This window comes from Apodemus sylvaticus, chromosome 7 (genome assembly GCF_947179515.1).
Source record: "Apodemus sylvaticus chromosome 7, mApoSyl1.1, whole genome shotgun sequence".
Lineage (NCBI taxonomy): Eukaryota > Metazoa > Chordata > Mammalia > Rodentia > Muridae > Apodemus > Apodemus sylvaticus.
This window is the reverse complement of record NC_067478.1, coordinates 110,349,661-110,376,267: the sequence shown is the minus strand read 5'-3', so window position 1 is coordinate 110,376,267 and position 26,607 is coordinate 110,349,661. Positions and strand designations below refer to the sequence as shown.

At 44.4% G+C, this 26,607-nt stretch overlaps 1 protein-coding gene across 4 annotated transcripts in view; it reads left to right on the top strand.

Annotated features, from left to right (window-relative positions):
* The window catches only part of Bbs9 (Bardet-Biedl syndrome 9), a 390,144-nt gene that overhangs the window by 298,909 nt on the left and 64,628 nt on the right, over positions 1-26,607 (top strand). For all 4 annotated transcript variants that reach the window (XM_052188801.1, XM_052188800.1, XM_052188802.1 and 1 more), the window contains 2 exons: positions 8,727-8,909; positions 26,318-26,540. In XM_052188801.1, coding sequence (XP_052044761.1) covers positions 8,727-8,909; positions 26,318-26,540 — 406 coding nt within the window. The remainder of the gene's footprint in view (positions 1-8,726; positions 8,910-26,317; positions 26,541-26,607) is intronic.

The following is a 26,607-nucleotide window of genomic DNA, read 5'->3' as shown; positions in this document are numbered from 1 at the left end:
GCTCCATCACGTAGCCTACAAACGTTTGACCGATTTGACCTTGTTCACCTGGAAGGCAAGCTTGCCCCAACAGTCCTGCATGGTGCCCTAGTAAGTCACCATCTTTTTGGATGTTCTCATGGTACACCTCATCGAAAGTTTTTATTTATTTTACAATAGCAACTGCTCATGAAAATCTTGCTATGTGCCAGAGATTGTGGGTGGGTAAAGCTGGTGACAAGGTAGCCTCTGGCCTGGGAGCATTCAGAGTAGAAACTAAGCACAGAGCATCTTCAGCAAGGCCTCTTCCGATTCTAGTGTTCCAGCAGGCCATGGCTGTAGAAATGCCCGCCTCTACCCCAGGTCACGCCACGTGAAACCAGGCAGTCCCACCTGTTGCCTCATGTTGGTCCATGAACATATTTTATGTACATATGTACATTGCATTGTTGCATGTACATAGTCCATGTACATATATATTATTTCTCTGTACTCTAGTCGTAAGCCTGTTCTTCTAGGTAGTAAGGGTATAAATATGTCTTTTACCTTAAACAGCAAAATCATAAAAACCACAAGTGTTTGGAAGAACCAGGCCATCTTCACAGACTTACTTTTGTTTGCTTATTTACATGTGTGTGTGTGTTAGGGGGTGTTCATGTACGTGCATGTGTGCGTATGTGTCCGTGTATGTAAATGTTACCTCATTTCAGGAAGTCTGAGGAAATGGTCAGTATCGTCCCCAACAGTGTGGGGTCTCCAGGCTCTCTTGTCTGCAGTCAGCAGCGGGTCACTAGCATACCGTAATCCATCACGGGTAGAGCCCGTCATAATCCTGATGCTTGAGGCCGGTGGGCCGGCTCCCCATCTCACTGCGTTCTCCTCCAGGGACTGTGGCACTCCGGTCTGCGTGGGTGGCTTCCCACTCACAGACATGTCTGTCTAGGAGACTGTTGCCCAAAGCATTCTAAACTTAGAAGCTATTCAGACCCTGTAGATGTTATTTTTGGAGAGAGATAACTGTGGCATTCTCCAGGGCTTGTAAAGTGAGCTCTGACACTGCCAACCATAGATTCCTGCTCCACTAAGCAGTGTGTTCTGTGACAGAGCATGGCCCAGAAAATATTCATTTGTCTTTTTACAACCTGATTCTGTTAATTATTATTAGTAGTAGTATTTTAAATTTGGGTTTCACTTGGCTGTAGGTAGATCATTTTATAAGGAGGTAAAACTTTGGCTAGCTGTGGGGGGGGGGGCGCGGAGAGATGGGGAGGTGAAAATCATAATCAGACCTGAGATCAGTTGTATTTTTAGTTTTATATGAGACGGGGATTGGAGCAGTTTCCTTTCAGCTGATGAAGTTACATGTCTACATCGTGAATAAGCTGGGCAGAAATAGCAGAGTTATTCTCTGTGTCTCTTATAAGTTATTTGTCTCTCTCCTTTAACATTTTTATGTATCAATGGTATACATTCGAAATGCCTCAGGCGATAGCTATGTCCCCACAGTGATTACCTTTACATTCTTCTGGGCAGAACATTTGAAAGGAAAAGGAGAAGGGTTTCTTAAGTCTAATGAAGTTTCTCAGGAATAATTTGTTTTCTAAAACGAGTTTTATGTGAATTTTCAAGGCATTTGGCAAGTACAGGTTAGCGTCAGGGAAAATTCCAGTCCTGGCAAGAGCCGCCTTGATTTGAGGTCATAGCAGTCATGCCTTGCTGCTCCTAACTGCCAGGTTGTTTCTTTATCATTTTATGGATATAGAATGTGTGAGTCAAGCTTTTAATGAGACATACACATTGATTTCTACTCTTATTAGCCACGCAAAATGGTCACAGTGAAAAATGTATTCTAATCCAGGTTTAGAAATGTAAGCTCCGTGGTAGATGAGAGCTACAGGAGCCTCCCTATTAGAGAAGCACAGAATGGAATCTGTTCTTTATCCTCCGTATGTAAACAAATGCAGCACTAGAAGTGGCTAAGACTTGCATTCTTCCTCAGTGTGGTCGTGAGTGCCTAGTATCCCGCCACTCAGGAGGCAGAGGCTGACGGATTTCTGAGTTCAGTTAAAGCCTGGTCTACATGAAGAGTTCCAGGACAGCCAGGGATAGAGAGAGAGACTGTCTTAAACAAACCAACAGTATCAAGAAAAATTAGATCCTTGCTACGTCTTCATAATAAAACTCCCAGGGTTGGCTTTAGTCTATGCAGGAGTTCCGAGTGTAATGAGTGCAGAGAGGCAATAGAGTCAGGATGGGGTTACTGTACAAACCTTCTAGTATGCTCCTCCTGCCTTTCTGACATCCATGATCTTTCCCTTTTCTTTTTGACTATTATTTAATATTCCTTTTAGAATATTAAATTCCAATGCTTTTGGATACAAATTGCCTCTTTACAGCCAAAGTAAAAATTGAGCTTTAGTAAACTCCATCCTTATGGCAAGGCCTTTGCCATGCCAAAGTCTGGGCTGTTGGAATACCATCCCAAGTAACACTGAAGAGGGGAAGTTGTGTGCATGCGTGTGCCTGTGCATGTGTGTGTGTGTGTTTATTATGTGAGTATGCCCACAGAGGCAGAACAGGATGTTGAATTCCCTGAAATTAGAGGTAGTTGTGAGCCATCCTGTGGGGGGTACTGAGAACTGATCTCTGGTCCTCTGCAAGAGCAGCAAGGGTTCCTAACAGCCGAGCCATCTCTCCAGCCCAGTCTTCATGTTCTAATAGAAGTGCAACAAAGTAAAACAGGGATCCAATACATCTGACTTTCACAGCTTTCAGTACTATATTTGATTCAGTGTCTCATGACATTTTAATTTGTAACTTGGTAAAATTTAGTTACAAAATGAAGACTGTCCTATTGCGTGACCACTAAGGGTAGAGCATGGAAAAGTGGTGACCAGTTGTTCCCTTCTCTTGGGAGAGAGGACTTGATCCTATGCTCTACATATTAGCAGATAAGTCCTCCTTTTTTGATGCCATTATTTGTCTAATAAAAGTAATTTGCCTGTTATATCTAGACTTTACAGGGAGAGTTAAGAAATAGCTAACAGAAGCCAAATAAACTAGAAATGAATAGAAGGGATACTTAATTTTTATTGAGGAAAGTAAGTCTGAGGGAGGGAAATGTTGTACAGCGTGTAATTGGCTCTGCCCATATTCATACACAGGCCTCATTGGCTCCAAGGTCACATGACTGTTCGGACATTGTGAATGTCATTAAGCATTAATGGTATTAGCCGTCAATGGGTGAACACTTCTCCTTTTGCTTCTCTCATCATTATGGCCAGATGGCTGACAAGAACCAGCGTGTTTCAGCTCCTGGTTTAGAGAAAGTGGCCCATTGCTGGGGGAGAGGGAGCAGGGGACTGGCACGGAGGCAGCTGACCCCCTGGGCAGGGAGGCCTGCCTGCTTGGTTCCCAGGCCCTGTGTGCGCCAGCATGGCGTCCCACGGGGTCCTGGGGAGCTCCGTTGTGCTCATCTGTGTTGGTTACTAGATCTACCCCAAGCCATGCTGCGTCCAGCAAGTCCAGCCCCGCTGAGAGGTACCGCTGGGGCGCCAGATGGAGTGTGTTGTGTGCACCGCTCGTGTGTGGTGAGGCCGGGTGCACGCAGACAGGCAGCGATTTGTGGTGAGATCTCTGGCTTGGATATGAAATCCGGCTCTGCTGTTTGCCATCTGATCATTTCTGTAATTCTTTTTCCTTATTTTTAAAATGTGGCCAATAATGCTATCTACCTTATAGGGTTGTTTTTGAGAATTAAATGAGCTAATCCCTGTAAAGACGTCATCCTCTGTTTGGTTCCTAGAAAGCCTTCAGTGAAACGTTGACAATTATCACAAACATGGGCTTGTTTAGACTTTTGAAAACATTGTAACTTGAGAATTATAGAAAAACAGATGTATCATCCTTTTCTGAAAAGTAGCTTCACTAAAGGAAGCAAAATTACTGTTGGGTAGCTTTCATGTCTCTTGAGTTATACAGAATATGCCACTCCCTTTGTTAAGAGAAAACAAGATTGTGGTAAGGTCAAATTCTTAACACATTATGAGCTTGCTGCCTTATGATGTGACTTTGGGCAGCACTGTCCCACTTTGGGAAGAAAGCAACCATCTTCAGATATCTTGTGTTGAAAGCCCCAAAGATATAAGGTGTAACTAAAGGTCGTGCCTGTGGTAGGTGTGATATCCGAGCAGTGCTTACCTTACGTATCCAAGGAGGGTGCATTGCTGGCTTTGTGGGGTCACCTGTGGATACTGGTGTTTCTGTGCAGACAGAGGGCACTTGCTGAGAAGGCAGCAAACACAGCTGGAGTCCTGGCACTGCTCTGCCATTGCTCATTGCCCTGGCCCATGGGCACAGATGGCTCTAAGCCTTCATCTCTTCATTGGGAAATGGAGATGGGACGGGGTGGAGACCGTCAGCAGTTTCTACCTCTGACTGTGGATGCTAACAGCTCTGAGCATGCCTCCTGGATCACAGTCTGTCTCCACAGCAGCACAGTAGGACTCTTCATGCCACACATGAGATGTGGAAGCAGATTGGACTAGCTTAGGTGGAGAAATTGGACATGTCCGTGTTCACATAGCATGATTCATGTCTACTCTGTTGTTGCGGCTGCTGCTTTCCTGTAACCAATTTTAGAGCCTGTCTTGGCAGCTGGAAGTATTTGGGATTAATTTCACACTCGCTTTATGAGTTGAGTGTTTTCCTGCGGCTCCCTGGACCTCTGCCTCATTACTCTGGCATCAACTGATACGGCCATCAGACAGAGATGTCCTTTGGGGGGTCTCTGTTTTATTTGGAAACCATCAATTTGCAAAAGCAAAACAAAGGCCATCAGCACATTGTGCTTGAAAGTCGTTAGCCTTTATTGTTTCCTATAGGCCTCCCTTCTGCAGTCCTGTCGAACACTGGGGAGCACGCAGCTTGCTCAGACAGTCAAGAGCCCAGGCAAAAACCACCCCACTCTCCCTCCCATGCTAAGTTCTAGCATCTGGTTGGCTTCATTTCTCAGTTCCAGGTGATCCTGGAGATCTTCTGGGCCTTGGTCATCCAGAGCTGAATCTTGATGGGTCTAGTTTTTCCAACTCTTTTTAATATGCTAATTCTGTTTAATTCATTTGGCTCTCATGGAGAACAAAGTAAACTTGGCTGTTACATGCAAAACTAAATTGAGAACATGGAGATCTGTTTAGTATTTCATGCTGGCCAGTAGGTCAGGGAGATTTTCCTTGGGGGTAATTTACATAAGGACTTGTTTATCCCATTTCTTTCCAATTTCTATGACCATTTAGGGATATCGAACTGTTTCCACAGTGGCGCAGAAATACATCCAGGGAGACTGAAACAGTGAGAGACAGTGCTTCTCCCAGATTGATGTGTCTTGGGCCTTGTTCTGGAGAGATCCTGTGGCTTGAGCTGCTGTCTCCCTAAGTCATTCTTTCATGGCATCTGTGCGTAGCAAGTCGGGTGGGGTCCGTGAACTGGCACGTTGCTGCACTCAGAATTTTCCCTGGGTGGTAAGGAAATGCAAAGAAGTTTCCCCAGGGTCCCAGTGAGTGTCCCAGCACTTGCTCTGCCCGGTAGTGCTTTATTTACTGACATGGATACTCGGAGTGCTTGGTGCTTTCAGAGGTAAGTGCCTGCCCTCCACCTGAGCATGCCCCATGACCAGCCTCTGGATCGCTGCGCCCCCTCAAGCAGTCTGTACTTTGTTGGAGTTATCTGCTTCTTAAAGGCCCCTTCCTCACTGCCAGTGTGTTGGGAGGCCGCCCTTCTCAGTGGCATGCAGATAAATCATTAACATGCCTCTTAACACTCCATGAGTTTTCTGTTGTAGATAATTCCAGTAGCAGATTTCAAGCTGTCGATGTAAGGTCTCCCAGTATAGAGTTGGAAGAAATGGAAATAGCCTGCTACTGTGACGTGTTAACCAAAGACAAACTAAGTCAAGATTAGCACAGGGCCTGCATAGCAGCTGCAAGTAATGAGGTTTGAGTATTTATTAATCCTTTTTTTCCCCTAATTTATTTTAAGCTCAAGTCCTGTAATTCTTAGTAATGGCTGAATGAAATGACTGGCTTGCAAACTTCCTGAAAATGGAACAATTGGATCCTTCTCTTCATCTGGGAGGGGCTCACTAAGCCAGCTCCAGGGTGCCTCCCCTCCCTCCTCCCTCCACATGCTCCTCCTCCCTCCACATGCTCCTTCTCCCTGAAGCCTTCCAAGCCCAGCTGGAGGTAGGATGCTCACCTCTGAGCCTACAGGGTGACTACAGTCTCAAGCAGGCTGGGCGAGAAGGACGCCAGTGCTCGGTTCTGTTCTTTTACTTACTAGATAGCGCTGTAGTCAGTCGGGTCACCTCACTGGACGATCCCAGTGCAATGAAAGTTGCGGGTCCCTCTCACTCAGGCTGGAAGAAAGGGGTGTTAGGGCAGCTACTAAAAGGAAAACCCTTCCCTGTCGTCAGTGGCCTGCCTTTCACAATTTCTGACTCAATTTTTTTCTGCTTTATATCTTTTAAGTAGGAAAAAAATTTTTTTAAACTTTACATTAATGTCAGTTTTATTAGCAATTTTTATATGGTCAAGGTCAATTTTAAATGCAAGTCTAAAAGCGTTTCATGTATGTGGACATACCTACCTTCTCTGCCCATGTGTGTGCTCCATTTTCCTGATGATGTCAGGGGCCTTCCTGAGCTGGCCTCAGTCTCCTCTGTATAGAGAACTGATGTCGAGTAGGTGCAAGTGACTGATGGCACTGATCACACGGCACAGGGCAGAAGCCATAGCACGCCATTTCTGCTCAGTTAACCGGGGGACCGTTTTTTACCAGTCACGCCACCGACAGTTTTCTTTGTGGTCTAGAGGGCCTCCCTTGTACCTTCAGTATTTGCTCCGTCACCCTATTTTTCTTCTTTAGTATGAACTCTCTGAAGGTAGAGATTAGATCTGACTTGTGATTTCCCTACAGTGCGCTCTGCAGGTCTCCTGCACCTACCTGGTACTCAGCGGGTGTTTATGACCCTGGTCTTTCTACAAGTTCAACTTTTGCCAGTCAGCACGTCCTTTCAGTATCGTAGCTCCACAACGATGCTTAATTGTTACCATTCACAGCGAGACAGAGTTCGACCTCAGACTTTAACCGGAGTCAGTTGTGATCATGGTCAGGGTGCATATGATTTCAGGTGTTACAATTTACGCAATCCTGCCTCTCCTGCCTCTTCTAGGGGACTTCTTAAAGTAATAGGAAAGGGATGAGCTCCAGCCCCATTTGAGGAAAGGAGGCCCCCGGGATATTAACTCTGGTCCATCGTAATCGGTCCCTTGCTAGCTAGCTTCTTTTACACTTTCCTTTCTGCACAATTAAGACCTTATTATAGCAGTGCTTCTTCCCACTAATTGGTTCTGTATGTATGCTTTCCTTTAAACGATTATGAGGTCCTGTGGCCTATAAGCTCCCATCTACTTCTTAGAACGCTAGTGGAAAGCGCAGTCCTAGGCGCACAGGAAGCCATGATTTTACGTGCTACTGGCCTTGGTTCGGATACTGGCTCCCTGGAGATCTGACTGACTGTAATTGGCTTCTGTGACTCCTTTATTAAGGTGTTGATCACATGGCAGAGAGTCCTGGTGTGAACGGCATGTCCAGGCAAAGATCAGCTGTGCTGTCTTTTTCTCCCTCACATCTGGTGTCCGGTGTCTCTCAGACACTGGTGACTCTCCCTGTGGAGTCCCTTTCCCAACACGGAATTCAAGAGACCACACAGCTGTAGACTCTCCTTGTGTGAATGATGGTGCTTTAACAAGCCCCCTGGGTCAGTGTCAAGAAGCCATGAAGTGTCACTGAACGGAGGAATCCCTGCACCAGACTTCAGAATCTCATCTGAGTCCTCTCGCTGGCATTTGAGAAGGAGCTCACGGCTCCAGAGCTGGCTCTTCCTGTCCTAGGGACTACAGACGCCATGAGTCTCCCAGGCCAGCCAGTCCATTACTTTTAATGAGCACAGAATTTACCGAGACATTAAAATAAAATAGAATCAAGCACCAATGGGCAGAGTTGGATATTCTACCCAATTGTTGCTTTAGTTCCTTTTTCCACAAGATGTTTCAAGAGAAGCTTTCGGGGCAGATTCTATTCACTCCTGCCAATTTTTATCCTAAGTAGATTTGGCATTGCAAGCCTAACACACCCTGAGCTGCTTTTTAATGCCCTGGGGGTTGGTGGCTAACATTTGTGTTAAAAATGACAGTTTTCAACTAATCAGATATTTGAATCTTGTTTGGCTTTTTACAAATGTCAAAGAAGTATTAGTTATCTCAGTGCCATATAACCTATAAAGACAAATTTAAAAGTTATGCTCCGAAAAAGCGACAGCTATTTAAAACAAAGACTAATACAGCTATTTTGACTTCATTTTAGTTAATCAGTCCCCATAGCTAGTCACAGATGACTGAACTAGTTTTACTCTCTAAGTAACCTGCCTATGGTGAAGCTCACACCAAACACTGGCCCTGTAAAGCTGACTCTCTGGATATTTTCTTCCCTGGCCATATGGATTTGGAATTACTGGGGCATTTTCCCAAGGAAGGAAGCTCACAGATGGATGACTTTGGTAACTTGTGTCTGTGGCAGAAGACAAAGCTCTTCAAGCTGCTTGAAAGAAAAACAGAAGCGCGGCAAATGAAATCTGCCCAGGGCTCGAGGACTGTGAAATTGTCCCTAACCAAAGTCTGTCATTTCTTCAGGTGATCGCTCTAGCAGATGCGGTGGAGGAAAACCAAGACAGGCTGTTGCAGTCGTTCGCCGGTCTGAAGAGTGCCACCCATTTGCTGATCTTGCTAATCAGGCTGTGGCAGCGGCTGAGCGCTGACCAGACTGCTATTCTGGAAGCAGCCTTTCTGCCACTACAGGAAGACACGCAGGAACTGGTAAGGACCCACGAGCCCACAGCCGCATGTCTGCCAAGTTTTGGATTTGGGGGTGGTGGCATCACATGGCTATCTGTGATTTTTTTAAGGCATCAAAAGAAGGTTTACGTTTTCACAAAAACGCTGTTTTCTTTTCCTTCAAACCATAATAAAAGTGTCATATGATGGCACTCTCCCCCATGAGTGGTTTTAAAAAAAAGGTCTATAGTCCATTTTTATGTAGTACTCAGTCTGTTTTTATGTGCTCTTCAATCTCTGAGAGGCAGGAAAGTAGTCATTTGACAGTCTGAGTGATCGCAGTAAATCCTTCAGATTAGCTAATCCTTCCAGAGGCTGCCAGGGAAAACAGTTCAGTCGTTTCAATTTGTTCGGTGTTCTTAAGTTTTAGTGTTACTTCAAAGGTTAGGGGACTAAGATGGCTTTGCTGGGAATGACGGGGAGAGTTGCTTACATTTACGGAGTTCTTTATAATCGTTCATAAAGTCCATCGAAGAGGCATTTCAGAATGAAAGGGAGAGAATGAGGGTTGGGAGGCTTTTCACCAGAGTCCGTTAAAAACAAAAACATCAAGAACCTTTGAATCCCAGATGCATACAGGACCAAGGACCTGGTGGGCGCTCTTCTGTGTGCATTATTGATGGAGAACTACTAGGAGCTTGGAAACCAGGGGTGTGAGCACACTCCTTGTGGGGGCTGTTTCAGGGGGACCCACTTTCAAACGTAGAGCTAAGGACATGGTTATGAAAGTAACAGTCCTGAGACTAGCAGGTGCTCAGCCGGCACTTGCCCTTCAGTCATAGATGTGGCCCTGGACGTAGCTTAGACACTGTTTCCACCTCCTTTACAAAGAACAAAACCTGCATTTTCCTATGCGTAAATGCTTTCCAAGTCTGTCTGCTCAGAAAGTGTGTGCTTTTAGCCAGATGCCATGTTTAACTGAACAAATAATTGTCTTAGTTACAAGGCAACTTAAGAAAGAAAATGTTCAGTTTGAGGCTCACAGTTCCAGAGGGATCCATGACCACCACTGATGGTCAGGAGCATGGCGGCAGGCAGGCAGGCAGGCAGACAGGCAGGCAGGCAGGGCAGGGCAGGGCAGGGCAGGCAGGCAGACAGCAGGCAGACAGGCAGGCAGACAGGCAGACAGGCAGGCAGGCAGGCAGGGCAGGGCAGGGCAGGGCAGGGCAGGGCAGGCAGGCAGACAGCAGGCAGGCAGGCAGGCAGGCAGGCAGGGCAGGCAGGCAGGGTAGGCAGGCAGGCAGGCAGACAGGGCAGGGCAGGGCAGGGCAGGGCAGGGCAGGCAGACAGGCAGGCAGGGCAGGCAGGGCAGGCAGTCAGGGCAGGGCAGGGCAGGGCAGGGCAGGGCAGGGCAGGCAGACTGGCAGGCAGATAGGCAGGCAGGCAGACAGGCAGGCAGATAGGCAGGCAGGCAGACAGGCAGGCAGACAGGCAGGCAGACAGGCAGGCAGGCAGGCACACAGGCAGGCAGGCAGGCAGGCACACAGGCAGGGCAGGCAGGGCAGGCAGGCAGACAGGCAGGCAGGGCAGGCAGGGCAGGCATGAATCACTGCATCTGTGTCCATAAGGAGCAAGTTAGGTTCCACCCCAGGTCTGTGAGAGGAGCTAAGGAGTCAGCCAAGTAAAGGACCAGAAATTAGAAGTCAGCCCTGGAACAGGTTTGCAACTCCTTCCAAATCTCCTTCATGATAACTGTGTGCCTCTCGGTCATATTTGAGAGCAAGAATGTCTTGTGTTTGCTAAAGCCCTGGTGCATAGCCCATATTTATTCAGTGGAAGAAGGCATAGAGTGTGAAGGTGGAAGAGAAGAAAACGGGGCAGGCCAGTGCACATAAACCCCTTATATAAAAAGTAGCAGCATCAGTGCTGCCAAGACTTATGAGATGGCTCAGCAGGGATGGACAATGACCTTGCAAGCTCAGAAACCAAGTTCTATGCCTGGAGAGAACCGGTGTCGCAAAGTTGTCATATGACCTTTGCATATACACTGTGACACACTGTCTCCTTCCCATCTCTCTCTCTCTCTCTCTCTCTCTCTCTCTCTCTCACACACACACACACACACACACACACACACAGTTACAAAAATAACAAACTAAGCATCTTTAACTAACAGTGGATTCTTCTTGAAGGCTGTTTCATTGTGTGCAGGTTCTGAATTTCTGTGTTTTATGTTTAACAGCAGACCAAAAGTTATAAATACATAAATACTGTCTTGACAAGAGAGAATCTGTTAGCATGTTTATTATAGTTTGTTGTTATGAGTCCTTGGTTTTATTATTAGCTATTATCAGTTTCTTTATGTGCCTATTTATAAATCAGATGTATATGTGTATGTGTATATGTATATGAAAGTATGTTTGTCTAGGGTTTAGCTCTGAGGGTTCAGGCATCTACTGCCAGCTTGGTATATGAGGATGAGGGAAATGTACTATCAACAAAGAGCTTTTCTTTCTGCAATTTGTCTCAGCTTGTCATTTTCTTATTTGATCTTTCATGTCCTAAAAACCAATTAAAAACTGGTTTTTGTTAGAAGGAACAAACTTCATTTTCATGGCCCAGTTGGGTAGCACAGAGGCCCACCACATAATACTTATTTGTGAGATCTACAGACACAGCATGGGAATGGTGACCTAGTGTGTCAAAACCACACAGTGTATGCGTGTATGTCTTAAAAGATGAAGAAATGTTTCTTTTAAGACACAAGCTGTCTCCACATCATAGCTTCCTTACTACTGAACTTTGTAATGTACAAAGCCACTCTGCATTTTTAAGAAGAGTTTGTTCTTTCCCACCATTGTGTGGGCTTTGGAGTTGATCTGACGTTGAGCATGTTCACCATGGAGGTCTTGAAGAACAGCTTCTGCTAGAGATACATGTGTGTGTTCATCATGTGTGTCATGGAAACCAAAGTCCCATAGAAATGTACATGAGTGTGTTTATCATGTGTGTCATGGAGGCCAGCATCCTGTAAAATATACATGAGTGTGTTCACCATGTGTGCCATGGAGACCAGAGTCCTGTAGAAATACATGAGTGTGTTCACCATGTGTGCCATGGAGACCAGAGTCCTGTAGAAATGCACGAGTGTGTTCACCATGTGTGCCATGGAGACAAGAGTCTGTAGAAATGCAAGAGTGTGTTCACCATGTAGAAAGTGGAAAGGCTTAGTCTCTTGGAGACTCTACCTTGCCTATCTATATATCCTCTATTCTCCAAAGAATATATAAAAAAGTTTCTTCCAATTCTCTTCCTAATGTGGTAAGATTAGAAGGTGAATATACTTATGTCTGTTGGATGAAGATATTTTAAAATAACACAGGCCAAAGAGTGAACAGTTTGGATACTTCTGGTGGTATTCTTCATCTTTAATTGGGCTGTAGTATTCACTTCAGAGTTGAATGAGACAGAGCTGTTGAGACAGAGCTGTTGAGACAGCTTGTGTCTTAAAAGAAACATTTCTTCATCTTTTAAGACCTATATATATACGGTTTGGTTTTGACACACTAGTTCACAATTCCCATGCTGTGTCTGTAGACCTCACAAAAAAGTGTTATGTGGTGGGCCTCTGTGCTACCCAGCTGAGCCATGGAAATGAAATATTCAAACCTGAAATAACTTGAGAGGAGGGCGAGGCAGGAAAGAAAGGAGTCTCTTACCAGAATGTTGAAAATATACCCCATATTGAAGTTATTATGATACCACAAAAATCTGAATGCAATTTAGGTGGTTTGGTTGAGGGTGGATGGCAGAGCACATGTGTGAGGGGGAGAAACCCGACATGTGGGCAACATTTCCAGAAGACACTTGCAGCTCAAGGGCAGATGTCCCCACAAGTGACAGGTAGAAAGAAATGCTCAGAAGATATTTATGTTTCAAACATATCTGTATAATTTTTATACTGATTTATTGTATAGTTATTGAGATGGAATATATCAAGCAGGATACATTTGATAGAAAACTCTAGAATAGTTTCTTCCCAATGATATCAGATTCACAAAGCAAACAATATTCAGAACCTTCCCATGCTAGAAGTAGAGAACAGCGCCCTTTGAATGTCATCAGGGGTCAGTGCTAACAGAGAGCAGTGCCCTTCCCATGATGTCATCAGGGGTCAGTGCCGCTCATCAGCATTTTGTTTGAAACAGCACTCTGGGAAACAGCAGAGCTTGTGGTTGCTGTTTTTACCTTGTCTCTTTAGGAATACCTCCTCTTTCTTTTTCTTTCTTTCTTTCTTTCTTTCTTTCTTTCTTTCTTTCTTTCTTTCTTTCTTTCTTTCTTTCTTTCTTTCTTTCTTTCTTTCTTTCTTTCTTTCTTTCTTTCTTTCTTTCTTTTTCTTTCCCCCTTCCCTTCCCTTCCCTTCCCTTCCCTTCCCTTCCCTTCCCTTCCCTTCCCTTCCCATCCCACCCCATCCCATCCCATCTGGTCAACCTCGCTCACTCCAGTTAACCTTGTTCCCTCCGGCTCAAAGATTTATTTATTATTATATGTGAGTACACTTAGCTGTCTTCAGACACACTAGAAGAGGGTGTCAGATCTCTTTATGGATGGTTGTGAGCCACCATGTGGTTGCTGGGATTTGAACACAGGACCTTCGGAAGAGCAGTCAGTGCTCTTAACCACTGAGCCATCTCTCCAGCTCTCTCTAAGAGGTCTTAAGCGTAGTTTCACTGATAGATTTAATAATTAAAATTTTCCATTGTTCTCTTTCTATAATGATGGCATAATGTAGTCCAAAGTATTTTTTATTACTGTGTATAGTAGGGCTTTTGTGTATATGTTTGCTGTGTATCTAACCCAGACCTTCAGGAATGCTAGTATATATTCTACCACTGAGTTCTACTCTTAGGCTCCCAATAATTTTAAATTATAAAATGAATAGTTTTCAAGCTAGGAGTAGAAGATATTTGAGAGCATAAAATCTTAGAGGGAGCAGAGTTGAAATTCTATCCCATCTATTTTGAAGTTCTATAGAAGATACTGTGTCTACTCCTGCCAGTGAGGGCTGTAGTAGAGGTTATGACATTAACATCTCGTTCCTGTGATGCCTCACAGAAGCCAAAAGACATACTGGTGGAGTGTGTGTGTGTGTGTGTGTGTGTGTGTGTATGTGTGTGTGTATATACATATACATATGTATATATACATTTTTAGGACTGACTCAATGGGATAATATTTTATCAAGTCATTTAATCATCTAATGAATTTTTATTAAGGACTTACTAATTTTTAAGCACTATTTGGGCTACAAAATAGATTTAGGTGTCATTTTTGGTGGTTTTAACTGAATTTCATAACCAAATATTGTAATCATGAATTCTCCAATACAGTAGCCACTTACCACACAATGTAAATATTTACACAAAATGTAAATAAGCTGATGTGAAAAAAATTGACGTCATCATCTGTCCTTCACTTGCTAGTATCTCCATATAATGAGTGCTTGTTACACTAGACAGTGCAGACAGAAATTTCTGGCTTTCTAGAAAGTCTGTTGCACAGCAGGGGTGAGCATCAAGAAAAAGCAGGTCTATACTCGTTGGGTTCACCACAGTACATAATAGTAAACTAATAAAACCAGAGCAGGAGACTGATGTGAAATTCCTTCCTGATGGCTGTTTTAACATCCATTATCTGTGGTGTTCTGGGATCTGCGTTGTCATATGTCAACAGCAGGTCTTTGTAGAAACAAGCACTTACCTGCGAGATCCAATGTATCTGCACAAAGGGAGGCAGGAGGTGGCAAAAGTTCTGCTTTGGATATAGCTTGGAAGTATTCTACAGACTCATGCCCTGGGAACTTAGTCGCTAGTCTGCGGCACTACTGGGAGACTGTAGCGGCCTGAGGAGGTGGAACGTAATGGAAGGAAGTGTGTCATTGAAGGTAGCTGAAAGGGACCCTGGGATCCCAGCCATGTCCTCCATGTTCTCTCACCTTCTCCCTATCCTGAGGTGAGAACCACTCCGTGTGAGACCACTATGATACTGCCTATGTCTCACCACAGACCCATGGCCAACACGGCCAAGAGACTATGGCTGATACCCCTGAGGTGGGAGTCCAAGTAAACCTTCCTTCCTCATAATTCAGGTATAACCTCAGGTATTTCATCACAGCAACCCAAAACAAAATATCGTATCCCCCACATGGCCTTGGAATTCTTTCCTGTCAATGTGAATATGGCTTTTGAATTCTTTTGATTACAGTCTTCTGGATACTTGCTTTATTTTGGATTGGATGTGGATGAATTCTCTTTGCCCTTCCTGATCATGGTTCAGATCTGCTTCTCATTAGTTTAGTAAACAGCTCAGATGACTGGATTTTTCATCCAGCCGATGGCAGGAGAGCCAGGAGGAGGAGCCCTGAGGTTTCCAAGTGGGCTGCCTGAGCCTTCTCTCTCTGAGGCCTGTGTGTTCGCTTGGCTCTGGGGAAGCTGGAATGAAAAGGGTGAGAGTGTGCGGGTATGGAGACCTGGCGTTGTGCACTCCACGTGGCATAGCATTTGTCTTGATATTTCCTTTCCTTTGAATTGCATTCCATATCTTTGACAGTATTTTCTGCCATTTGAAAAAGAAATGCTTTATTATATTCTCAAGGACTCAATAGTTAACTTTCCCTGGTACTAACTATGAAAACTCTCTGAGAAAGTTGGGATGGAAGTTCACATCAATGGAAGAGGGAGACGTGAACCTTCAGTCTAATTGATTGATGGTTCCTCTTACAAACGGATACGGAAAGGAAACTTATTTTTAAGATGTTGAACACGGTTCATGTGAGAAAACAGATGTTTATAATAGGAAGTCCTATTGTATGGAGGGACTTACTGGGGCTACTTATAAAGGCTTAAAGGCGCCTACGCCGCAGGTCAGATTTGAAGTCAGGACCATTGAGCCTGCTGTCTGGACTGAGAGATGACGAATCACTACCATTACTAATGAGCCTGCTCAAAGAGAAACAGAGGAAGTCTGGTGTCACTATTAAGTCTGCCTTTGTGACGGCTCAAGTATCATCACAATTATAACTGTCTATGGGAATGTGGTCCAGAAAGTAAATATTTTGGTATTTCCCATGGTCCTAGCCAGCAAGATAAACATGTGGAATTAGTTTCATATTCATAATGGCCAAGTACCCTGTGTTGTTGCTACTTAGATGCAACTGCTATCGTTTAATTATATAATATTCTGCATTACCAGAGTTGAATATAACACACAGCCCAGAGCTTTTATGAACTCGTTTCTGGAAAGCTCCTTGCCTCTGACTGTCTCGTTTCTGACTCCCTGCGCTGGCACTTGAAGCAGCCTTTCTGCCCATCTCTGTAGAGGTCATCCTTCACGTCTCTGGGACGCAGCACTCCAGCCTTTGAGTTTCACATCTGCTTGTGGGAGGCACCTGTGTGGAGTTTGAGTGCCAGTGCCGGACAGTCAGGGCCTCCTGTCACCTCGCTCTGCCATTTCCCATTTATAAACTCCCCTCTGTGCCTCCTCCGCATCTCCCCATCAGTCCACAGAAGTTGAGCTGAGTCTCCTCAGAGCAGAGCTGCCAGCTGTTTCTTCCTTCTCTTCCTGGCTGTTTGTCCATCCCCCTCTTTCCTTCTGGGCTTACCCTCTCATGGACTCCAGCGGGGCATGGCACTGCCTTCCTTCACAGCATTGTCACGTGTGCTAGTCTACATGTCCAATAAATTCAGGAACAGATTCTTTTGCATCTGCGCAGAGTAGAAGCACAGAGTTAGTTCATCATCATTTAGAGGATGAAACTCCACTTTTTAGTATAATCTCAAATAATTACAGATGTTCTTCCATAACCGTACAGCTTTTCAAAGATCACTTTTTACAAGGGAAACATTCTACCTCTTTTTTAAAGCTCTTTATTTTATGAACTGCACCAAATGTATTTTGATGCATGGAATTTTTTTTTTTTTTTGTCTTTTTGAGACAGGGTTTTTGTGTAATACTCCTGGCTGTCCTGGATTTCTCTCCGTAGACCAGGCTGGTCTCAAACTCACAGAAATACACCTGCCTCTACCTCCCAAGTGCTGGTACTAAAGGTGTGTGCCACCATGCCTAGCTCATATAGATACATCATATGAATACATTAAGCTAGACCAGCTCATGTATAAAGTCATGTGAGACATAGTATCATGTCTTCGTCATCATCTTAGAGTTTCCATTGCAGTGAACAGACACTATGACTAAGGCAACTCTTATAAGGATGCCATTTAATTGGTGCTGGTTTTCAGGTTCGGAGGTGCAGTCCATTATCACCAAGGCGGGAAGCATATGGCAGCATCCAGGCAGGCGTGGTACAGGAGGAGCTGAGACTTCTGTGTCTTCATCTGAAGGCTGCTAGCAGAATACTAACTTCCAGACAGCTAGCACTAGGGCATTAAAGCCCACGCACACAGTGACACGCCTACTCCAACAAGGCCACGCCTCCTAATAATGCCACTCCCCGGGGCCAAGCATATGTAAACCACCACATCCCACTCCCTGGCCCCCATAGGCTTGTTCAAACACCTGAGTCTATGGGGGCCATACCTAGCCATAGCACAGTACAAAATACATTTAGTTCAACTTCAAAAGGCCTGCAGCCTACAACAATGTTAAAAGTCTCAGCAATGTTAAAGGTGCAAAGTTCAGAGCCTCTTCCGAGATTCATCCAATCACTTAACTGTAATTCCTTATAAAGCCAAAATTAAAAAAAAGCAGATTACATACCTCCAACATCACAGGATGTACATTAGCATTCTAAAACATCATAGTGAGGAAATGGTGGACCAAAGCAAGACCAAAAACCAGCTGGGCAAACTGCAGACTCTGCATCTCCATATCTGATGTCAAAGCGCACTTCAAATCTCCAACTCCTGTCAGCTTTGTTGACTGTGACTCAGTTCTTTCTGGCTAGTTCTACTCCCTGTTAGCAGATCTCCTCAGCAAGTATGCCCGGCTCTGGCATCTCTAACTTCTGGAGTATCCAAGGCAATGTCAGCTCCACAGTTTCTTGATCCATGTCTGGGATTTACATATGATCTTCCTCCAAAGGCCTAGCATCACTTCTCCAGCTCTGCCCTCTGTAGCACTCTAGGCTCTGGTAGAATCCACTCTACTCCTACTGCTGTCCTTGGTGGTCATCCCATGGTACTGGCATCCTCAATACACTGGCGTGTTCCACTGCAAGTAGGCTTCACCCATAGCCTCTCATAGGTTCCCTTCATGGTGCCAAGCCTCATGTTCTTTGCACGGCCCCTTCAATCCTGGGCTTTCAATTTCAACTGAGGCAGTACCTTCATCAGTGGACTTCCCTGGCCTCTCACAGTTCTAATCCTTAGCTTCTCTCCATAACCTCATCATACCTTCAAAGCCAGTACCACCTGGGTGATTCTTAAATATTACCAAGTCAAGCTGCAGCACAAGGTACAACCTTGGCCATCTCTGGAACACAGCCTCTTTGTGCTCTCAGAAAACACTTCCCAGAACATTTTACCTCAGTGATTCTGGTCTCCTCTTAATCACTGATAATTTCTTAGCTCCGGCCATTCAGTATCAGTTGTCCCAGTAACCTCTTCTACTCTCAACTCTAAAGCCAGAGCCACATGGCTGAAGCTGCTGAGGTCTGCTGTTTGCTGGGGCTGGAACATGGCTGCTTGCTCTATGACATTATCACCACCTTTCTGTTTTCCCACTCCGTCACTGCCTAAGCTTGGCTGTCATGGTACTTGCTCTGTAGATTGACCTTGAACTTGGAGATCTGCGTGACTCTGCCTCCTGAATGCTGGGATTAAAGAAATGTATCTCCATGCCTGGACTTAAGTGTTTATTCGCCTAGAACCCGTTCTATCCTAGGCTGGCTTTGCACTCAGAGCTCTGCTCACCTCTGTCTCCTGGGATTACAGGTGTACCCCACCATGCCTGGGCCTACTCTTTTCATGGCCACTGTTCCTCAAGATCTGGATCATAATAATAATGCCTAGACACAACTATTCCTTCTTCAGTGGCAAATGCATAAACAATAAGCTTAGCTGGGTGGGATCCTGCCCCAACGTCGCCCATCTCTAACATGTTTATCTCCCTGCACTTCCTAATGCCCTTTGATTACTTGAACCAGACATTCTATAGTTTTTCTTTCTAAGCTTACAGAGTAGATCACAGATTAAGCTTTATCAAAATGCCCTTCATGAGACTAAACCACAGCACAGAGTTTAAAGTGGATTGTTGTAAGACTTTCTTTGAGAATGCAATTATTTTGACTATCTTAACCTTAGCCTCAGGCAGATTCTTTGGACAAGGCCAAAAGCAGCCACATTCTTTACCAAAATATGGACATGAACAGTAGTGATAACTTTAATAACTTGGCCAGTTACTAAAATTCTTCTCCCCTGGAACCTCTAGAACCCGGCTTCCACAGTTCAAATCACCCTCAGCAAAGCAAAGTCTTCCATATTCCTACTAGGATAGCCCATTAAGCTCCACTTCAAGCATTCCAATGCATTCCAAATCCAAGGTCCCCAAATCCACATTCTTCCAAACAAAAGCATGGTCAGGCTTATACCTCACTCCTGGTACTAACTTGTGTCTTAGTTAGGGTTTCCATTGCTGTGAAGAGACACCATAGCCAAGGCAACTTTTATAAAAGACTACATTTAACTGGAGCTAGCTTACAGGTTTGGAGGTTCAGTCCATCATCCTCAAGACAGGAAGCATGGCTGCATCCAGGCATCAGGCAGGCTGAGCTCAGGGTTCCACCTCTTGTTATGAAGGCAAACAGAAGACTAATTTCCAAGCAGCTAGGAAGAGGGTCTCAAAGCCACTTCCATAGTGACACACTTCTCCAACAAGGGCACACCTACTCCAACAAGGCCACACCTCCTAACAGTGCCACTCCCTGAGCCAAGCATATACAAAACATCATAAAAAATAAAGGGGCAGCAATATATATATATATAATGGCTCCCTAAAGTTCTAGACCAACTCACTGAGTTGTATAGACCTTGGGTTTGGTTGACTGTGTGGTGTGTGATAGTTTTATTTAATTTCAAGATTTAAAAAAAAAACACTTAAAAATAAATATTCAATATTTTAGAGTTGAGGTTACTCATGTGACAGCTATCTATATGCAAGTACAGTCTGGGATCCTCATACAGTAACAATATGACATATTTCACGTTTCTCAGAGTGTATCCCAGTTAAACTATGCTTGACTGTATATTCAAGCATCCCGCTTCCCACGTAACCTAAGAACAGAGATAAAGTCAAGTATTTTTATTTTACAATGAGAAATGTGCACACATGACAGCCATTGTTAAGTACACTTCGCTTCCTGTGCCTTAGCCATATTTGACAGTAAGTGGTAAAATAGACCTTTAATAGATGGGCATAGCTGCTTATTTCTGATACTGTCTTTCCAGAGATCACTAAGATACATCGTAAAGCTAACCCTTCATCAGAAACCCAAGTTAATGAACTAAGAGAACAGTAGAGTCCATTTGGTATCATAATGTTTATAATCATGAAATACTGAAGCAAACTAAATACTAATTTTTGAGAAACATAAATGTATTGAATAGAATGTGACACCAAACCGGGATTAAAGTGTCTTCTAGAGAACAATGCTTGGTTGATTCGGAGTCCTTATGCCTGTCATCAGGCCCCGAACACAGGCCTCTTCATCTCTACACCGGTAAAGAGACTTGTACTGTCAGGCCAGTTTGGCTTTGAAGGGAGTGACTGTGACCATTCAGATTCTGTATGACCTCATAAATGAACAGCACAGCGGAGAAATGAGATACTCAGAGTGTGAGTAAAGGTGTCCACAGGCGCCGGGAGGGGGTGGACTTTCGGTCTGCAGTCTGAGGCTCTGGCAGGTCCGCAGCATCAGAGTGTAGCTCGCAGATTAGATTGGACGCTCTTACTTGGTAAAGGAATCTGCTTCTGTCTCAGGTGCATCCTTTCTTAGGATTGTTTTTTATCTACATACTCTGGACTTAGTTTTTCTTGGCTGTGACCTTACTATAAATGATCCACTTAAGCACAATAAATGAATAAAACAATACATGTACACACTTTTCTTCCTCCATAAGTTACCTATACATGTGTATATGTATCCAAGTTATATTTTTTAGCAGAGAGTAGCCAAAAATTACATTGTTTGCTTAGTTTCTATCAACTGCACACTGCCTCCTTCCTCCCTATGTTTTATTATTTATGTCATTTGGAGGTGACAATAATAAATCTGAAATAAAAAACAAGTGTTCTAAAAAAACTGAAAACAGAATAACACACCCTTAGGAAACCAAATGTGTTAAACCATATTATTTAAAACTATGGTCCAGGCGGAGTATGTGTAGCTAATGATAGGCCGCATGCTGAGAACAGACAACGCCCTGGTTCAAGCCTCAGCATCACTGGGAAACCCTCCTAACAAAATCCGAAGACATCTGTGGTACATTTGGAAACTTTACTCGGGTATGTGGTTTCCATGAGGACAGTCTCTATACCCCTGAAAATTCGTGAGGACTAATTGAATGTTCAGTGTGGGAGCAGGTGTGTAGCAATCGTCTCCAAATGGGGTCACCACTACTGCAGGTCAACAGGAAGATGCCGGGTGCTGAGGTCCTCACATTCCTCTGTGTATGGTTAAGAGAAACAAAAGCCAAAAGGGCTTCCAGGTAAGCTCTGATGGTGTGCTTTTAACACTTAAAATGTTAAGAAATCATTCAAAGAGTGCTGTGAGTCTCATTTAGACATAATTGTTAAAAATAACACATTGTGTTCCCAAGTAAGAAGAAATATAAAAGCAACCTGCATTGGCTCTGGTATATCTAAGTCAGTACCACAGGCCACCGCGCTGCACTTCTCCCGTAGCAGCAGGAAGGTGTCACGGAGCGGGTCGGGCATGCTTAGGACTGCTGTACCACTGTCCTGTCTGAGGAGCTGCTGCGCCTCAGGAATTCCTCTACAGTGTTGCTTTTGCTCCTCCCTCGGTTGAATTGTGTGTTTCTAAAGGTGAAGAAGCCCCTGTCCAAAGTCGGCAGTTCCTTTTAGACAAATTGGTGTTTACTGTTCTGGCAACAGCCCTTTGCAGAACTGGAATGAGCCAGATTTCATTGGTTCTAGAGATGGTGGCCTTGCTGACCAGTGGTTGCTTGCATGAGGTAGGAATGCATGTACCTGTGTGGTAGTGACAGGCTTTCTCTGTGGGGACCTTTTTGCGTTATGTCTTTGGAAGCATTTGCCTTAGCTTTGCGAAAATAGGGACCTTGCTTTCTGAGTAACTTGTGCTTGCTTCACTGCATTTAGACTAATAGTATTTCCTTGCTTTTCTGTGCACATGGGAATAGTTTTGGTAACTAACAAGACACCATATGAGTCTTTAAAACTTTTATAAATAATATTTGTAGTGTGTGTGTGTGTGTGTGTTGCACACATGTACAGTGTTGCACATGAGGTGGTCAGAAGAAAGCCCTTTCTATCTTGAATAACTTGAGGATTTTGGTTCTAGAATAAAGACTAGAGGATAAAACAAATCCTGCTAAAGTTCTTTAAATCTACCACTCTCTAAATAGATGTTATCTACATCATTAATTTTCATATTTTTCAATTATTGGTGATGCAAGGTACTTACAGGTAGGAGCTATATCTGAGTCTCTTTCACTTTTTAATTTCATGGTACCTAATGTCATGTACCATTTAGTCATAAATATTATTTTTAATAATAGATACAAATGAATCTCAGGACTTGTGTAAAAATGACCAGCCTGGCAGCATGCCTCTGCAATGCAAGCAATGACATGGCAAGGTGGCAGATAGTGACCAGAGGATTCTGGAAAACTCTCTGAGTCTCCAGTGTACCCAGTGACCAACCACAGGAGACCCTGCCTTACATAAACGGGAAGTGAAGACTGGTGCCCAAAGTCACTCTCTGGCTTTGGTACACATGATTTGGCAATTATGTACCCACACCCTCACACCTGAACACATATGCACAAACATGCATGCACACCATACATAAATAAATAAAAATAAATGGACTTCTCCTGAAGTGTTCAAAACCATTTAATGTTATACCACTTCATATTCATTACAATTTTGAAATTTGAATTGCGGTAACTAGCCTCATTTTCATGAAGAAAAAAAATGGCATGTTAAATATCTAGAAGGGTCACTTGGTATGCTCTTCTAGATACTTCTGGATTTTAATTCTAGTTGAGGATGATCAAAAAACAAGGTCCTTCCTGCAGCCACTGGCAACCTTGACAGAGAAGGCAGCAGGAAGCCATCGCCTAAAACACTGATGCTTCTGTGTGGTCTTGGAATGCCAAACTAGATGGGAGAAAGGAAAACAGGAGGGAAGGGATCACTTAAAGCAATGGTTTTATGTATTTTGGGACTTTTTTTTTTCCTTGCATTTAATCCTGCAGCAAGGCTGTGGTCCAGTTCCTCACAAGGCACCAGGTAGAAGCAAGAGGTCCATCGTGTCAGAGTAGCATCCCAAGAGGGAGCCAAGGTGCAGGTCAGGCAGAGAACTAATGCGTGGAGTTCACCCCATGGAGAAGAGCCAAGGTCCTAAGAAAAACCAAAGGGAAAGTCCAATCATCCAGATTTGAGGAGACGATGCTCCTTCATCCCTGACTCCGAACAAGTTGATTTCCACCGCTGAAAGGGCTACAGAGAAGGCGGAGCAGAATAAGATGCACACTCCAGCCCATCCCTCCCCCTCCCTTCTGCTTCACACTCGCTTTTGTTTACGTAGGCAAGACACAGGTAGGCCATGATGTGTTAAAGATACAGACTTGAGAACTAAAGACAAAGGAAGTTTCACAAAATGGCATGTGCTTACTTCTCTCCTAGAAGTTTTAGCAGTAATTTCTCATATCAATATTGGATTTCACTCTTGAAACGCATGGCAGACTATTAGTCTGAATAAAGAATACCAGCCTGGCATCTGCAGTGGCTACATGTGTGCTTTCAGTGCTGGTAACGGAGGCAAGGGACTGGGCACCGAGGGGGTATTAGAAGAGCTCATGGTCCATCTCCTCATGCTTGAGTGTCTATTTCCTGACTAGTTTTGCTTTATATCTTATTAGGTAGTTAATGCTATCTGCTCAATCCTGCATTATCACATTGAGTTTTATCTAAGGAAGCCTTCACTGTCTCTTATCTCCTAAGCACACTCTTTTATTATTGCATTTGAAGTTATGCAGCAGCTAAGGCCCTCTAAATATTTTATTGGCAATCTGAGTATTGCCACTATGTCTCATTCTATTAACTAGCTATAATAAATATCTATACACTGTGTAGTCCTCTGGTTGGCAGAGGAACCTGTAAGAATGGAACCTAAAAGAATGGAGCACACTACATTTATGCAATAGACACCTTTATTCAGAGCACTAGACAGTCTGTACTCTGAGGGATCGGTGAAGCACCTTCCTACTACCTGGACCCTTGACTGCAATTCCTTATGTTGTGGCAACCCCAAGGATAACATTTTTTTATTGCTGCATCATAATTGTAGTTTTGCTAATGTTGTGAATTGTAGTATAAATATCTGATATGCAGTCCCCAAAGGGGTCATGACCCAAAGGTTGAGAACCACCACTTCTCTGGGGGTTAAGAACTGTCACATGAGTAATGTGTACAGTCACAAACCTCGCTCCACATTGCTGCACACGGCCATGGATTAGCAATCGCCAGGTGTAGTGAACAGTCTGAAATAAACTCACTCCTACCCGCTGCACCTGGGAGGGGCAGGAGAGCACATTCCTAGAAGGACTCTGTGGTTTTGAGGTCACATGACTCTTACCTTGTTTCCTTGGAGTTTCCTCGCAGACACTCAGAATTCCCCCACATGACTCCGTGCTTAGACCTGGACCCCGATCCAATGATACGGGGCGTGGCTTTTTACTTGCTCTGCAAGTTGGAAACAGGAAAAGAAATTTTGTAGGAGTTCTTCTGTTGAGTAAATACTGTCTACTTCTGTTTTCTAATAAGCTAATCTTGTCTGTTTATAAATACAGCCACTTGTTTAAATGATCAGTCTAAATGACAGAGGAGGATCTGCTGTAATGTTGAAATGACCAGAGTCGAAGATGCTTAAGGATCCTGCAGGACTCACTCTTATGCCCCAGAGGACTTTGGCAAAGGCTCCAAAAGCAACTTGGAAAAATGTCCTCTCTGAGAAGGTTGCTAAAGGCAATTTTAAATATTAGTCTAATGTAGATTTTTTTGCTAGTAGCAGAAAGATATCTTTGTAGCAACTAGTAGTTTATTATGTTATAGTGATTTGGAGCCGGAAGCTGTTTTGAAGATCTTTCAGGTCGTCTTGAAAGGATTCTCAGGTTCATTTTTCTCTTTCCTAATTTGCATGGTGGCTTCTATTGCAGGGAGATAGACGTGGGTCGATGGAATCAAGGGTCTTGGCTGACTGTTGATGGCAGTCAGAGGGAAGCTCTCTGGTGGGTAGAGAGAGACTCTGGACTTTGGTTTAAGGACCAACTCTATGTGCCTGGAAGCAATGGTGCATCCAGAGCGCAGTTCAGCTCCAGTAGGGCAGAGGTGACTAGAGGCCAGGCTTGTAGGGAGGCTTCCTAGGAAGCCGGAGGCTAGTGTCCTACCTGTAACACCTTACGCCCTCTGTGAGGACGATCTCACTCAGTTATCCTTAAGATGCTTTTAGCAGCTTTCCCGCCATGCTCCCTTTATTTCTTGAACCTGCCTGTTTGGTCCTTTTAGGGCTAGCACCGTGTGCTACTATCTTCTATGCTGATGCTAAGGTCCCAGTGCAGCAGTGATGTTCCTAGAACTGCATCCTCCACATTTTAAGGTGACACCACATTTTCCTGGATCTTTACTGTAGCTCAAACAATTGCTCCAAAGAAAAATGGGACAGGTGGCCATTTCTTTGTATCTTTTTTTTTTTTTTGCCACATGATACTGAAATGGAACTAGATAGATCCTTAGAGCTCCTAAAATCACTCTGGAGACTGGCACTATCAGCTTGTGTCCACAGCCTCAAGACTATGGCTCAAGCATCCAAAACGACAGGATCTTCTCTCCGTCCCAGGTGCCCCCCGCTGTATCTAGGGTTTCTGGAAGGGCCAGATCCTTTTCTGCAGACTGTAAGGTAGAAGAAGGGACACTCCTGCTAGTTTGAGCCACCAGGTCAGCAAGCCTGCACTGGGGCTAGATCTTATTATTTACTGTGTTTTCTATTCCTGGTACAGGACAAAGCACTTCTCACACTCGCTCTCCTCCAGTTGCCTCAGTCCTTGGAGGAGGCTGTCAAGAAGAATTAGTAACTCACTCCCTGAAAACCTCGTTAAAGCCACGTTCACAGTAAGAAGGCCCCTGGCCTCCTGTCATTTGTCTACAAATTCCAAATTGGCTTTTGCCCGCAGGGCTGGGAGGAGACCGTGGATGCCGCCATTGCCCACCTTTTGAAAACCTGCCTGTCGAAGAGTTCCAAGGAGCAGGCTTTGAACCTCAGCAGCCAACTGAACAAACCCAAAGACACCAGCCGGCTGAAGAAGCACATCACCCTGCTGTGTGATAGGTTAGCCAAGGGCGGGCGCCTCTGCGTGAGCACCGATGCTGCGGCCCCTCAGGCCATGGTTATGCCAGGTAAGAACCCTGCTGTCCTCCCCGAGGACAGCGCTCTTCCTATGAGAGAAAGGTGTCTGCAGCTGTA